At 39.0% G+C, this 14,596-nt stretch overlaps 1 protein-coding gene across 1 annotated transcript; it reads right to left on the reverse strand.

The window, feature by feature from the left end:
* Window positions 1-279: 279 nt before the first annotated feature.
* Window positions 280-12,255, reverse strand: LOC113463161. The gene is made up of 4 exons (XM_026807210.2): window positions 11,888-12,255; window positions 8,905-9,157; window positions 6,802-6,895; window positions 280-871 (listed from the first exon to the last, which is right to left on the reverse strand). Exons 1-4 carry the CDS (start codon window positions 12,253-12,255, stop codon window positions 618-620), a joined length of 969 nt encoding a protein of 322 aa, XP_026663011.2. The 3' UTR covers window positions 280-617.
* Between the last annotated feature and the right edge of the window lie 2,341 nt (window positions 12,256-14,596).

Raw genomic sequence — 14,596 nt, forward strand, 5'->3', positions numbered from 1 at the left:
CTTCCTTTAATACTAGATTTAGATCTCTGTTAACAAAAAGAAACTTCAGTCCACCAGCGCTATCTGGTGTTGTTGCTCATATGCGGAGAACGGGCAAAGTTCTAATAATCAGAAATATGAGCTTTAAATGGCCTCCCCTGCTTGGAAGTTCCCTGCTCTACTCAGCCCGTAACTGATAATTAAGATATGTTTTTCAAGAAACCCCTCATTTAAATGTGCCAACATCTTCCAGAGAGCATCACGTATGTGAAGGTCTAATAAAATGTTTTTAAAAGCATATAACATGTAAAATTAAAGAAAAAAACAGCTATATATTATGCACCTTGTCTTTTTTTTACAATTAATTTACCCACTAAATCTGAAATGTAAGTACCCTGACTTCAAACAAAACGCAGGACACAGTTGCAAGAAGTCCTTCAACAGTTGCAATAACATAGTTCAAAATGAACATTACCCGATGTAAACCTTGATGCAGAAAGTCATTTGCCGCCTGGCTAACACCTCCCATTTGTTGTGGCACTTGGACAGAGTCCAAATAATCACACCCAAGAACCAGCTGCGAGAAGTTATACCACAAATGCTAGAGGGCACCGGGCAGTGATGTCGGCAAATTCTAATCAAGCTTTTTGGATACGAGTCACAACAACGATGATAAAGACCACAACAGACAGCATGAAGGAAGACCTAACTGCTTCGTTGAAAAGATCCGGTTTCTCATCCTTCTCTAGTGAATGAAAGAGGTCACCGACCAGCTTCGTGATCTTGTGAATAAATTCCATTATTTTAGATATGGCGCTACCCGAGATCCGCCTCAGGATTCCAGGGGCAACATCGGGGTGTTCATCTGAGCTCTGTGTTTCATAGTTTCCAACTATATCCAACAGCAGACAATATCAATAAGGAAAACAAATAACTTGGAAAAAAAAAGGAAGCAAAGGACAGCCGAAAAATTTACACACAGAAGAGACCATGGAGTTAGAGTCTGAAATTTGACTTTCATGAATATTAAGTATTTCAACTTCATCTATAGTTAAACTGTTAAAGCACCTACATAAGCAATATTTATAGTAACCATGGTTATTAAGAACATTTGCAAGAGAAGATTTAACTGACCCGAGATTTTGTGCTTGGAAACGCTATGCTGCAGTTGATTTATCACTAGTCCTTGATATATCATGGATCCAACATTTAGTCTAAACAATTTTATGCTCCTAGAAAATTTAACAAATGCTCGAGTCAAATTTCTGGAAACACCAGAGGTGCAGAGATCTGCAATCAAGAATCATGTTAAACCCATGAGGTTATATTTCCCCCTTCTTTTTACTACTACTTTTTTTTTTCCTTTGAGAGAAGAATTAGTGTCTGGAGAGGAACCATTCAGGAATATAAGACCTAGGTAGGCGGGGAAGGATCTGCAGTTCCTCAGCAGTGGAAATGAAAAAGCCCTACCAGAAAAATCAGACATCACATGATCACAATCTTTATATGCATTCATCTATTTCACTAAGCATTAGTTTGGATGGTCGGAAATATTGCCATCTAAGCAAGTGTCCGAATCTGCTAAGCATTGACCTGTATCTTCGGCCCCCATTTATTTCTTAGTCCTAGGCCGGTAGGCTGGGTTGGGTGGGGATGAGGATGGGATGACCCTAAGCTTTCTGCATAGCTACTGGCGAACTTCCTTCTGAACTTGGTCAAAGTATAAGTAACTATAGTGCTGACATCAATAATTACAAGGTCCGCTGGAAGCCTAGCATTCTATCTTGAGGCTTGCAATTTACGAAATAACTTCACTAGACCAAATATACTACATGAAGAAAGAGCAAATTGGAGGAAGGTTGGCAAAAATTTCACAAAAGGAAAAAAGATTCGTTGAAAAAAAAAATCAAAAATTAGTGACAACATAGGAAGAATGGTTGTTACCAACTTCCACCTTCATTTGACCTGACAAGAATTTGGTGGCAAACTTGGACGGAATTTGGGCCAAATGTCAGAAGTTGCTAATTGTTGTTGTCTGCCGCCTCTGCAAGACTAGAGCATACTGACAGTTTTTGTAGTAAGGGTAGATAAGCATGCGAAAGATTTTAAATGAAGTTCGCTTGGATGGAAGGACTAAGAGAGAGAGAGAGAGAGAGAGAGAGAGAGAGAGAGAGGGGGGGGGGGGGGGGGCAACTTTTGCTAGTGGCACTCCCTAGCCTTGTTGACTTTAAAAATCTCAGCTACACCTTGGCCTACATCAAATTAGTTCTTAGTGGGTCCCTGGTGGGAATGATCAAAGGTATTCCCCATTTATTATAACTCTTGAAAGATATATAACAGCTTGGAAAGTTGGGGCATAATGGTTTGGTTAAAATCATCATTGTACTTAGAACAGATCATGTCACCAGATTGGCCCTCAAACATGAGAATTAGTGAACTGTCCCAATAGAGATCCAAGATTGCTTTTGTTTCTTATCTATAACTACACCTAGACAAGTCTGCTGCAATAATGATAGGTTCCTCCTCAGCAGAAAACAGGATGGGGCACACTAGTACTTTAGTAATTGGGCAGGTGAACAAGAAATCGCTAATCTATAGATGAATTTTGAGGACTGGACATGTAGATTTACTAATCTAATGGAAAATAAGTGCTTGCAAGATGCTACAGTGGGAGTTATCAGACAAGAAGCTTTACTAAGCTGCCAAGTCTCCCATTTATTATCAAAATAAAATGAAACCGTGTTTTTCAGTAACAAAAGAAAGGGAAAAGATAAAATTGTTGGAAATCAAACCCAAGCAATCATCAAAAGGAAAATTAAGATGGCACTTATTTGAAATAAAAAGATGAAATATTACAATTGAAGGAGTGCACCAAGCTTCTTTGCTAGCAAAACTGAACAAAACAATAGCCCAAATTTATGAATTTCAAACTGTGGCAAAGAGACAAACTATTTCAGTAAGGTAGTGGATTAGGATAGGACATATATTGACGCAATCAATGAAATCATTGGGATACAATTCTTGGTCAAGAGTGATATTAAAAAGAGTAGATTTAACTTCAACAAAAAAAGAAAGAAAGAAAGAATAGAACAGTAAGAATGAGACCACAGACCTGGTCTTTGAGATTTTCACTTGGATCGTGCCACATCATCTACTCTAGAGGATACTGACTGGGAAGCAGTCTGATGTCGCGGGTGCTGGAGGTTGAGGGATTTAATGACTTTTTCAAAGAGACCTGGCTATTTTTGAAAAATGATTAATTCATTTCTGACAGTAAACAGGGAGTCGAGCAGCATAAGTTTGCTGTTGCTAATGCAACCTCTAACACTCCTGATTAATAGAATGGTGTGAAGATGACTAAAACGTTTAGCCTGTTAGCTTCAAAACTTGGTAAGATTGTTTTAAAGTCCATTCTTTTTGAATTAAAGAAGATTCACTTGTCCTGTATTTTCTTGCCTTCCAAGATACCCATCCTCACAAAGGGCTGCTGGCAATATGATATCAAAAACTGGATGATAAATCATGATACATAAATGGAAAGCTTGACAGATCAGCCACAATCTACATGCGCTGGTTTTAACACATGGCCAAAGAAACATTTTGATTGTCTTAACTAGTTTTGATGATTGGCTAAGACAATTCCTCTTACCTCCATCACTGCCATCCTTCATGCCAACGTTGCCATCCTTCTACGGGCCAATGCACTTGGCTAGATATAGGTGTCCAAATTTGTAGGATTTTCCTACACTCTAATGACTGTGATATGGTGGTAAGCTTCTTCAACGAGTGGGAGGAGAGTAGAGGCGGTAGCTAGAGGTGGATGATGACTGACATAAGCAAGGTTTTAAGTAATAATTTCAGTACTTATGCCAGTACCCAACCAGCATAGAATATTTTTTTGTAATAAAACTCGATATGAGGAATGTACCGGGCTCAACTCCCCATCAGTATAGAATGATATGTCCAATGTGTATTTCCGATGTAGTCCAGTACACAAAACAATGATCCTAAGATCACATAAATCTCACAACCATCCGTTCGCTCATAAATCTTATATCAAACCACCTATGACATTGGGGCATGGTCACCAAAATTAGAATGTCATCATTCTTTCCAGCAGAAGAATGGTGTAAGAGAGAGAGGAGAGGGGATATCATCATCATCAACCAAAAAAATTGCCACCACTTCTTGCCATTGCTACTACTTGTTAAACTTTGCTATTTGCACACCACTTTAGCTTGCACCACCACAGCTTACCACCTTTTCTCAATACCTACTGTTACTCTAATACCCACACTACCAAAACAGAGAGAAAAGGAAAATAAAAAATCAGATTACATGAACAACAACAATAGCGATAACGGCTTTGACAAGGAGGAAAGTAAAAGCTACCACGGGTGTCAAAGTAGGAGATGGGAGAAAGGAGAAAATGATAGAACGAAGGTGGAACACAGAAAATAGTTAATTTCAACTTTTATACCTTTTGTTAAAATTGTTTCTCTTTTGGAGACCAAACAACTATAAAGAAGAAAGAAAAGATCTAGACAAGTCTCAGATGACTTTCTAGCTATGGCCTACGAACAACATCCAATAGAAAGGTGGATGACAACAGGAAAGTAGACATAATGGGCATGGCGTAGCTACAAATATTCTTCCCATCTTCAAGAAAGCAAGAACACTAGCAAGAAACCCAGTTCAAGTGTGTAAAGTTCCCTCTAAAAGATTGTCCTTGGGCTCTAATTTTCCTGTTTAACAAGATAAAATTCCTTAAAAAGGGGATAGATAATATTCCAGAAATAATATGAATTTGAATTTGCAAATGAGAAGCCAGGGCCACTACACTAAGAAAAAACTAGGCTCCCTCCCAATGCTGCATTAGGACTTTCAAAATTTTTTCTTTTATTTTGTTGGGGGGGTGGGATTGGAAGTGATCACACAATGGGATCCTTTGGCCGTTGATTTTAAATAACCTTATACTTATGTTAATGCAATGCTCCGTACTCTGTTCTAACTATATAATGAATAGACACTTATCCTTTGAAACCTCCATGCATCGTTCCAATTTAGCATTCAACCTCAACCCATCAAATCAAATAACATTATATCTTGCAAATATTGTGCATCATACTGCCTCTTAAATATCGGCAACATCTGATGATATGAGACAAGTACACAGAGATATGAGCATAGATACTATGCTCAATATAGCCTGTGGCAATCAGATGACACAGGACTTACCTCAACCTCTTCAATGGTTTTCATTGTTCCATCTTACATTTCCTTCCCATTTTAATACATGACAAACAGCTTTCTTTCATTATGTTCACCAACCCAACTCTTTTGGTATTTAATTATATGCTTTCTCTAACTCATGAGGATGTTCAATTCTCCCACATCACTCTGCCAAGTACAAAAGTAGCCTCCACTACTAAGATTCCTTGTTCTTTAATATTTTGTTATTTCCTTAAGTTTTGCTCCATCACTGTCTCCCATATCTTCACCATATGGTTTATAAGTTGATGATTACTTGCCTTAGAAATTGTTCATAAGTTTAGTTCTAGGATAATCAACTTCTTCCTGAAAATGGGCACCATGATACTCATAAAGATCATTGGCATTTTCCTTGCTTGCAAACTGTCACCAAATAGGTTTATTGATCAAATAAACCTAGCTTTGTTTTCCCATGATTTTCAGACCACAAACTTTAAGTCTTTTACGAATTATTTCACATACCAATTAGTAGATTTAAAGTGTGATTAATCAATTTTAACAAATAGATTACTTACATACAGTTCTTATATCTACTATATACATGCATCATACACATATCCACACACATGCACACTCGCACACTCGCACACACACTAGAGTATGGGATGCAATGCACATATTTTTTTTATGGAAAATGAGACTTATCTAAATAAATAAGAAATTCTGGATGGACTTGAACCTTCAATCATGTGGTTGAAAACCACAATCTCTAGGCAACTTGGCTACCTGGCATTAACAGGATGGGCAAAACACAGGGTGCGAAACATGGATACGGACTTTTAGCGCAGATATGCCTATTTTGGTTCAGTTGAAAGCATAGCCCAAGGTGAGACTATCACCACTACACTGTCAATGAAATCTTTCAGCTCCTGTTGGCTTCGAACGGGAGTGCTCAAGGCCGGGTGCACCACTTTTCATTCAAATTCCCCATAGCTAGAACTAACTGTTGGACGAAGGTCCGGTTTTTGAAGGCGGGATGAGAAAGGCAAGTAGGGAAACTAGGATGATTACATGCACCGCACGCAAGGGCACACTAGGGGAGTTGGCATTCTATAGTAGATACATACATGCATATGTAATTCTCTTGAATCAAGAGAAGACTAAAGATGTTTTACCTCTTCACACAACAGTACAAAATGAAAGCCAAGTATATATCGCTGCTATTGAAAAAACACAAGATATTTAGTTCCCGTAGGTATACATTTTTTAACAATAAAGTAAAATCTAGATTAAAATTTATATCCAGAACATAAGAAGCAATATTTCAGAACAAGAAGAATCAGCAAATAATGCACATCATCAGTTTCTTTGGCACAGATTTTGATCAAAATGAAAAGAAGGCATGGATGTTGATCAAACAGAGAAGAAGGGTTTTGCAGTAATCAAGAATTTAAGATGAATCAAAACCCACAATAACTACTGTCACTACATGAGTTTTCATCTACAGGATTAGAGAAAAAGACAAGATTACAACTTTCAACATCAATTCCAATCTGACAAGTTAAGGCAAATTAATAACACTCATTTAGTAGAAAGGCTATTTGCACAAACCTTCAGGGAAAGATTTCTTGAGTTCTTGTACTACCTCATTCTTCATAACTGCATCCCAGACAGCTTTGTCTGATGACAGTGAAACAACCATCCTCTGCATTTAGGGGAAAAATTGTTTATAGACTAAATAAAACTATTTCACATATGGTCACATGGATCAAATGTCAGCAATAATTCCTAAATGAGTTGTGCATTTCACTTATGAAGAATGCTAGCTTGTCAATTCATGTTGGTCGAAGCGCCACATGCCATACAACCTTGATTTAATATCTTACTAAATATCATAATAAACAATGAAGCAACATCATAAAACCTAGCATTACAAAAATTCATCACTAATTAGCCCTGAATATCCAACGTGGGACAAGGTATGATGGTGACCATTTTCATCTTCGATTAACATCAGCGACCAGAACATACAATGACACTAATGAAGTAATCCTCCTTCCCCTCAAATAATTGCTCTTCTCTTGTATACAACCAATATGTTCTCTAGAATTGTAGAAAGCAATTTCATATCTTCTACCTTCTAAATTCAACTTTCTCCTCAGGTAACTGTCTCACACTTTACCAACAAAACATTCATTTCTATCTCAACCTTTACCAATAAGCTATTCATTTTCAACATCTGAGACATAAGTTTTGATTTGTTTAACCTTGAAGAATTAAAATTGTTAGACTGCTTGCAATCAAGGCTCACCAAACTGATACGGGAGGTTGTACAGATTGGTTCGGCACGAGACAGGTCTGTACCGTACCATTCTAGGGTGTACTGAAACAGGAAGAGCCAGAGAGAGAAGGGGAGAAGGAGAAGGAGAGAGAGGAAAAGAGAAATAGAGTCGAAGAGAGGGAGAGGGAGAAGGAGAAAGGTAGGGAGAGAGAGAGGGAGGCCGAGAGCAAGAGGGCTTGAAAGCCCTCATTGTCTTCATTGGAAGAGGGGAGCGGGAGAGAGAGGGAGGGAGAGGAAAGAAGAGGGAGGGCCGAGGAAAACCCTAACTTAACACGAGAGAGAGAAAGAGAGGAGGGGGAGGGAAATTTTAATCCTAACGCGACCGAGAAAGAGGGGACTTACCAAAAATCATCGAATGCAAGCGGCCATATCGAGGTCGCTTTCATAGGCAAATGCAAGCGCACGGACCAGGAGAGGAGTTAGGCGAACTAGCCCAATCTTGATTTGAGAGGCTGAACCGTGCCAGTCCCGACTGGTCCAGTTCGGCACGATTCAGCGAACCATGCTTACAATCTTAACTGGCAATCTAATCCAGGTTCATTCTTTTGTTTTCTTAGAAAGTTGTGAAAAATGTAATGAAAGAATTAGAGAAAAAAGTGTAAAAATGCAAAAAGGACAGAAAACAGTAGTGAGCATGTGTGATTTGCAAAATCCCTTTAGCATAAGCAGAGACTTATACCAACCAGCAAGTCATAGCCCCCCAGGCATACAGAATACTGCATAACAATAAGATTAATACACACACAGCCTCCCACTACTAGCCCTCAACTCATCATTAGGCATCTTTATGGCTCTGTTGCATTGAGGACAACCCTAATTCATGAAAATGATAAGCTGCTTCTCAAACTAGTAAGTTTTTTATGCAACAAAAAAACCACAATCTTAAATCCATTAATAGTGCAGCTTCTAAATTTGGAAGGGAACATAAAACCTATATTTGAAGATTCAAATTCCACTACATGAAATCAAGAAGGTTTTGCAAGTAGATAGTACCTCCTCTTGCACAGGATTATGCCGCAAGGAAACCGAAGTCAGTTCAATAACATTCTTTCCCCATTTAACTAAACAGCCATCCTATCCACCCCTTGATAAAACTTTGACATAAAAATAAATTCTATTGACTAAGAGATGAAGGGGAATTGAGGAAGAAATCCAAAGGAATCTGGTTTTGTTTTCAAATAACTAGATAGTGGACAACAACTAGTATAAACAATTACAAGAAAAAAGAGGGCCGTATCACAAACATACACTAGAAAGAAGACAAATAAGAACATGCAAAAAATAAGAAAAGGAGAAATTAATCGGACATCAAAAAAGAAGATAAATTCTAAACAGTAAAGAATAAATGATAGAAATTAGGCATCCACTGTCACCTGAATAGATGGATTTATCTGGAGTAAACGAAATGCATCAAAAACTTTCTCACGTTCTTTAGACTGAAAACTATTTGAGCTATAAAGGTTCCAAGCAGGTTCAATCCAATCAGATTCTGAATCAGTTGAAGATTCAATTGAGGAAGCTTTCTGTGGTGTTGCTGAAATTATCTCTTTATCAACAGCAACCTGATCCAGATAAGAAGGATGTCCATCTTCTGTTGTCCGAGAAAATGTGACAGGCACGAATATCCTGCAAGTTTAAAGGAAATAAAAAATCCCTCACATTAGTGAACCAGGAACTCTAAATGCTCGTGCTTAAACCAAAAACTTTACCTGCAAACCTGCTATTCAGTTATTACTTGTTACCAGCGTATGCCGAACCGGCCGGTACGGGCCGGTACAAACCGGTCCGGCCAACTACCGGTACGCCGGAGCCGTGGAAACCGGTACAGGCCGGTTCCGTGCCGGAGACGAAGAAGACGCGGAGAAAAAGAGATAGTGCGGGGAAGAGAGGGAGGGAGCCCACCTTCGGCCGCCATCGGAGAGCCGCGGAGGGGCGTCGGAATTTGGAGATTTTTAAGTGAAGTTGGCAACCGATTTGCCGACTTCACTTAAAATCCCTAAATTAAAAAACGCGGCCTCCGCAGCGCCCCCGCGGGTTCCCCCGTCCCCCGCCGGGCTCCGCCGCCCCCACCGGCCTCCGACACCCCTCTGCAGCTCTCCGATAGCGGCCGAAGGTAGGCTCCCTCCCTCTCTTCCCCGCGCTCTCTCTGGTTCTCTTCTTCCCCGGTTCCGGCGGGGAAGAGCTTCCCGGTTCGTACCGCCCGGAGCACGGTACGAACCGGCCCGTACCGGTCCGATAGGCAACCGGCACGCCTACCGGACCCGGTACGGCGGACCTTGCTTGTTACACTTATGAGTCAAGTAATATTATCGCATGCTGAAGAGGTGTGAAAGTCTAAATGGTCATTTCACAATTTATCAGTGCTTTAAAGAATACTTATATTATGGGGAAAAAAGGGAGATAAAAGTTTCACAACTCAGAGGGTACTGCTGCATCTAAGAGATTACCACTTATTCAATCTTTCCCTCAAGCTAGTCATGTAGGTGACAGCACTGTCATTATCAATCATCTCAATGTATACCTATGTCCTGCATGCAGTTACTTCCTAAGTTGTTATATTCCTGCATTAGCATTACTTTTATCACAAATCTGGAAGGCATTCTAATTGGAAAGTACTTAGAGGAAGCAACAGAAGAAAGAACTTTGTCAAACTAGTTATTGGGGGAGAAACCAGTTAACTACCATAATCATGGATCTAAAATGCAACATAAATTGAAATTCTTCCAACTAACAAAGTATGGAAGAAAAATTAAGATCATATAATGGGATGCATCCAACAGAAAAAAATCTTGAATGCATGTTTCTATTATATCTTTAATGAGCTTGGAGAAAATAAATAACAACAACAACAACAACAATCTTCCAAAGAAGATGGAAGAGATGAAAAGTCATAGAGTAACTGGAAAATTGACCTCCAAATAAATTGCATAATTCTATAAAATCCTGCACTAAATATCTTTACATAAATACACCATAATTAAAATGGTCAGGCTTCGCAAACTTTAGAATAACTTCAAATTTGTCCATACCAATGCTGAATCAAAGGATACTGCATTCTAAATAAACCAAACATTTCAGATTTGTAATGATATTTAAATACAAGGTCCCTTGATATGATAGATGTTGTCAACCCTGTTCAGAGAAGCATTGCATGATCTGTATGATACAAGTTCTGCTTCTAGTAAATGCACACTGACTATCAAATTTTTAGAGCCTTTGGATTTATGTACCTCCCCTATAGTGGTTTTGAGCCCTATAGGATGATGATACATCGCCAGCACGGAGAACTAGTGGTTCTCACCATAATTATACTTACTATCAGAATAGAACCTTATTATCATCTATGTCTCTCACAAGGCCCATTTCATTAAGAAGCACATTTGCTCGGGTGTGATCGAGCCCAAATCTGATGTGTCCGCAAACATAAAGGACTCACTCCCACCTTAAATGCGTTAGTTGACTCTCAACACCATGAAGACCCAGCATGACTCTGTGGAAAATACTGAAAACTTTTCTACACCTAAAAAATTTCCTCCGAAGTTCATGTATGTAGGTCATAAATCATTGCCCAAAACTTTTCCCCGTCAAAATGGACCCCACTACAGAGTGTAACTCTAAAGACTCCACAAGAGGATCAGCATATTTTCATGACTAGTAGCTGCCGAACTGACGACCATAACTTGTCTTGGCTACAATTTCATCCAGTCCAAAACAACATCAGCCAATCGGGAGGCCATGTGCCTACTTATATTATGGTGGGGTGTTGGGTCCCATCTACAACCCTCCCCAAGTTAATCATTGAAGGAACTAAAATAGTTTGCATCATGCATGACCAATTTGTCAGGATGCGAAGCCCCTGTATACTGATCTCATTTCATCAAACATAATGGCCAACCTTCTAACCATTCAACTCGTCAATCGTCACCTATCAACGCTGAATGACTCATGAAGCAGGATGGGCCATCACATAAAAATCCACTTAACTGTACTCGTACACCTTTTCTTTGACAAAAAGACTACCATGCAGTAACCAAACTTACATCATTCCAAAGTCCAACCCATCTAAACCATCAATACTTTTTTTGTTTCTACAAAAATGATCATAATAAACGCTATTAAGAAAACAATACAATTACCTGAACAAAATACTACAAAATAACAAAACACATCTAAGAAATCAAAGCACGAACACCACGAGAAGGTCAAATCTTTCCTAAAACTATCAGTACCTAACGTGATGCAGACAGCAAAAAGTCGCGTATTGGCAAAATTCAAGAATAACCTTTTAAGATATAAAATTGAAGCAAGAAGAAAAAGATATCGAAGATGGGGATTAGCTATTTAAGAAGAGCTTACTGCTGGAGGGTGGAGACTGCGTCCTCAACCTCCTCCTTGGATGGGGCCCTCCCCAAGACGAACCGCTCCGACAACCCCAACTTACCCAACTCCTCCTCTTCCTCCACTTCCACCTCCTCCTCCCCCACCGCCTCCCACTCCTCCCCGTCCCCGAAACACGAACAAGAACTCCACCCAGCGACCAGCCCCGACGCGGCCGGAAAGGTCGGCGACGACGTCGGCGAGGACGCCCCGGACGACGCCACGCACACAATCCTCGCAGGCTTCCCCGGCCTCCCCACGCCCCCCGCCGCGATCGCCTCCTTTACCCCTCCCACCCCCGCTCCCACCGCCCTCCCCACCGCCCTCAGCATGCTCCCTCCCCCCATCCCCGACGACCTCCTCATCCCCCTCCCTCTCCCTCTCTCTCTCTCTCTCTCTCTCTCTCTCTCTATTCCCCTTATCTCTATCTCTTGTTCTCTTTTTGCTGGGACGTGGACAGGGTGACGGCGAGGGCTTTTGTATGGTTCTTGGGGATTTGTTTGGATTTGCGGGGGAAGCTTCGCACGGAGTGATGCCCACGGCGCACCGCTCGATGAAACGATCCAAGCGCGGTAACCGGGAAAGATACCGCCCTGTGGATCGAGCGGTGGCGATTGGAGAGATGTGCTTTCCTTCTTTCTTTAAAAAGGAGGATAAAGAATAAAAAGAACCATGGAGAAAGGGTGTCAAGAAGCACGAAGCGGGAGGCGTCGGGACTCCCTCGACACATGTAACGGAAGAGTGTACTTTGGTCCTTTCTTCGAGATTATTTCATTAAACCTCAGTACATGAAAGGGTGCACGCATAAAGTTACGGGTATCCTGTCAACGGTACAGCTCGTTCTTAAATTATTGCAACCAATTTGGGTGATTAGAGTCATGCAGGATATAATTGTTCTCAATTATGTGAGGGGTCTTATTAGAAAAGTTGAGTGAATAATGTTTTCTTGAGCACATGAGATGAGACCTCGGATGCTGGTACATAGGACAAGCCTTTGGAAGTATGCTTGCAGATATTGAATGGAGATGCAGGTGAGAGTATGATATATATGTTTACAATAATGTGATCATTACAATAATCTCGATTACTTTTATAGGAATTAATGCTTTTTTCAAAAAAAAAATATTGAGATCCCTTCGAACACGTATTCAATTTAAATTTTTGTTGTAAAAAACTTTATCATAAATACAAGACATGAGCTCTTTTAAGATGATTGGATGAACATATTCAAAGTTTTGTGATCTTTTGAAATATTAGAAATGGATTGGTAATCAGCATATATTTGGTTGCTCAGAACACTTTTAAAAATTAATTTTTAAAAATTTGAATAATCCAATTGCTTGAATAGAAGATTCAGGCAAATTTTTTTTCTCCTTTTGCAATCAAGCATAGCACAGAGCAATGTAGCAATAGGTTTTCAATTTTGACTAATTCTTTCTTTGGAAAAGAATTCTCTTTTTTCTTTTCTTTTTTGCAGTTTTTCAAACACCAAAGCATATCTTTAATTAATCACTTTCATTTTGTCCAAGTGATTTGAAATTGAAATATTTGAGTCTTACTCCCCTTGCATTTAGTCTCTGTTTTCTAAGATATAATTGATTCTTCTTAATTTTGCTACATGGCAAGAGAAATATAGAGACATTTTAGAACATGAGATAAGTTTTAGATAAATGTATTTTTGGAATCGGAAATTCTCAATATTAAAACTTGTCGCTTAGAATTTGCATGTACAATTTTGGTTGGTATGTATTCTACGAGTTATCTCAATCAAAGATTGAACCATGCAAATACTTATGGTACTATATGAATATTTAGAGTACACTTTTTCCTTGAATGACAATATGAGGCCATAAGTACTTTGTAGTTTTATCTCAATGCATAATATGTGATTGCTTTAAGATAAAAACAACTCGTGTGATGGTTGGTTGGATGATACAAGATACAATTTGACTACACAAATATAGTAGAGAAGAAATGCATTAAAATATATTGTAAAGATACATCATTATCTTTAAAAAAAAAAAACTCATTTGCAATTGCTAGTTGAATCTAGACTAGCAACATTGACATATTCAGATAAGGATGGAAGAACTTAGGATGGATTTTTTTTTTTTTGTCGGAGGGAGGGAGGGGGAGGGAGGATGACCTATCATCATTATAATTACCTAGATCTTAATATAAAGAACATAATGTTTCTTTTATAAAGTTATCTTCATGTTTATTGAACAAATTTCATAAAATATTACTACCGTTGAGGATATCAATAGTTTAGTTCCTACAAATTTATTTGTTATACCAACCTCCATTATTATAAAAATAGAGAAAGGGGAGGAGATCCACCGTATAATTACTCAAATTCCAAAATAGAGAAAGTAAATTTGCTCATATAAATTTGTTGAACAAAACATATAAATATTATCGTCGTAAGGTTTCTTAGAGTCATCACTACCATATCTAATCTCAATAGAATATAGTTGTTGTTGAGAAGGGTTGACCCAGTCATTACCTCCTCCAAACAAATCAAATCTCCCACATCCTTAAGAGGGCATTTGGTATGGGATGATCATTCTAAAATCAAGAATAATGTAAAGAAAGGTGATGAGATTATCATGTTTGGTTGTACCATAATGATTCTAAATAGCAACGGTCCCAAATCATCTCTACTCCTAAATAGCACTACTACCACCA

Source organism: Phoenix dactylifera, chromosome 2, assembly GCF_009389715.1.
Source record: "Phoenix dactylifera cultivar Barhee BC4 chromosome 2, palm_55x_up_171113_PBpolish2nd_filt_p, whole genome shotgun sequence".
Taxonomy (NCBI): Eukaryota; Viridiplantae; Streptophyta; class Magnoliopsida; order Arecales; family Arecaceae; genus Phoenix; species Phoenix dactylifera.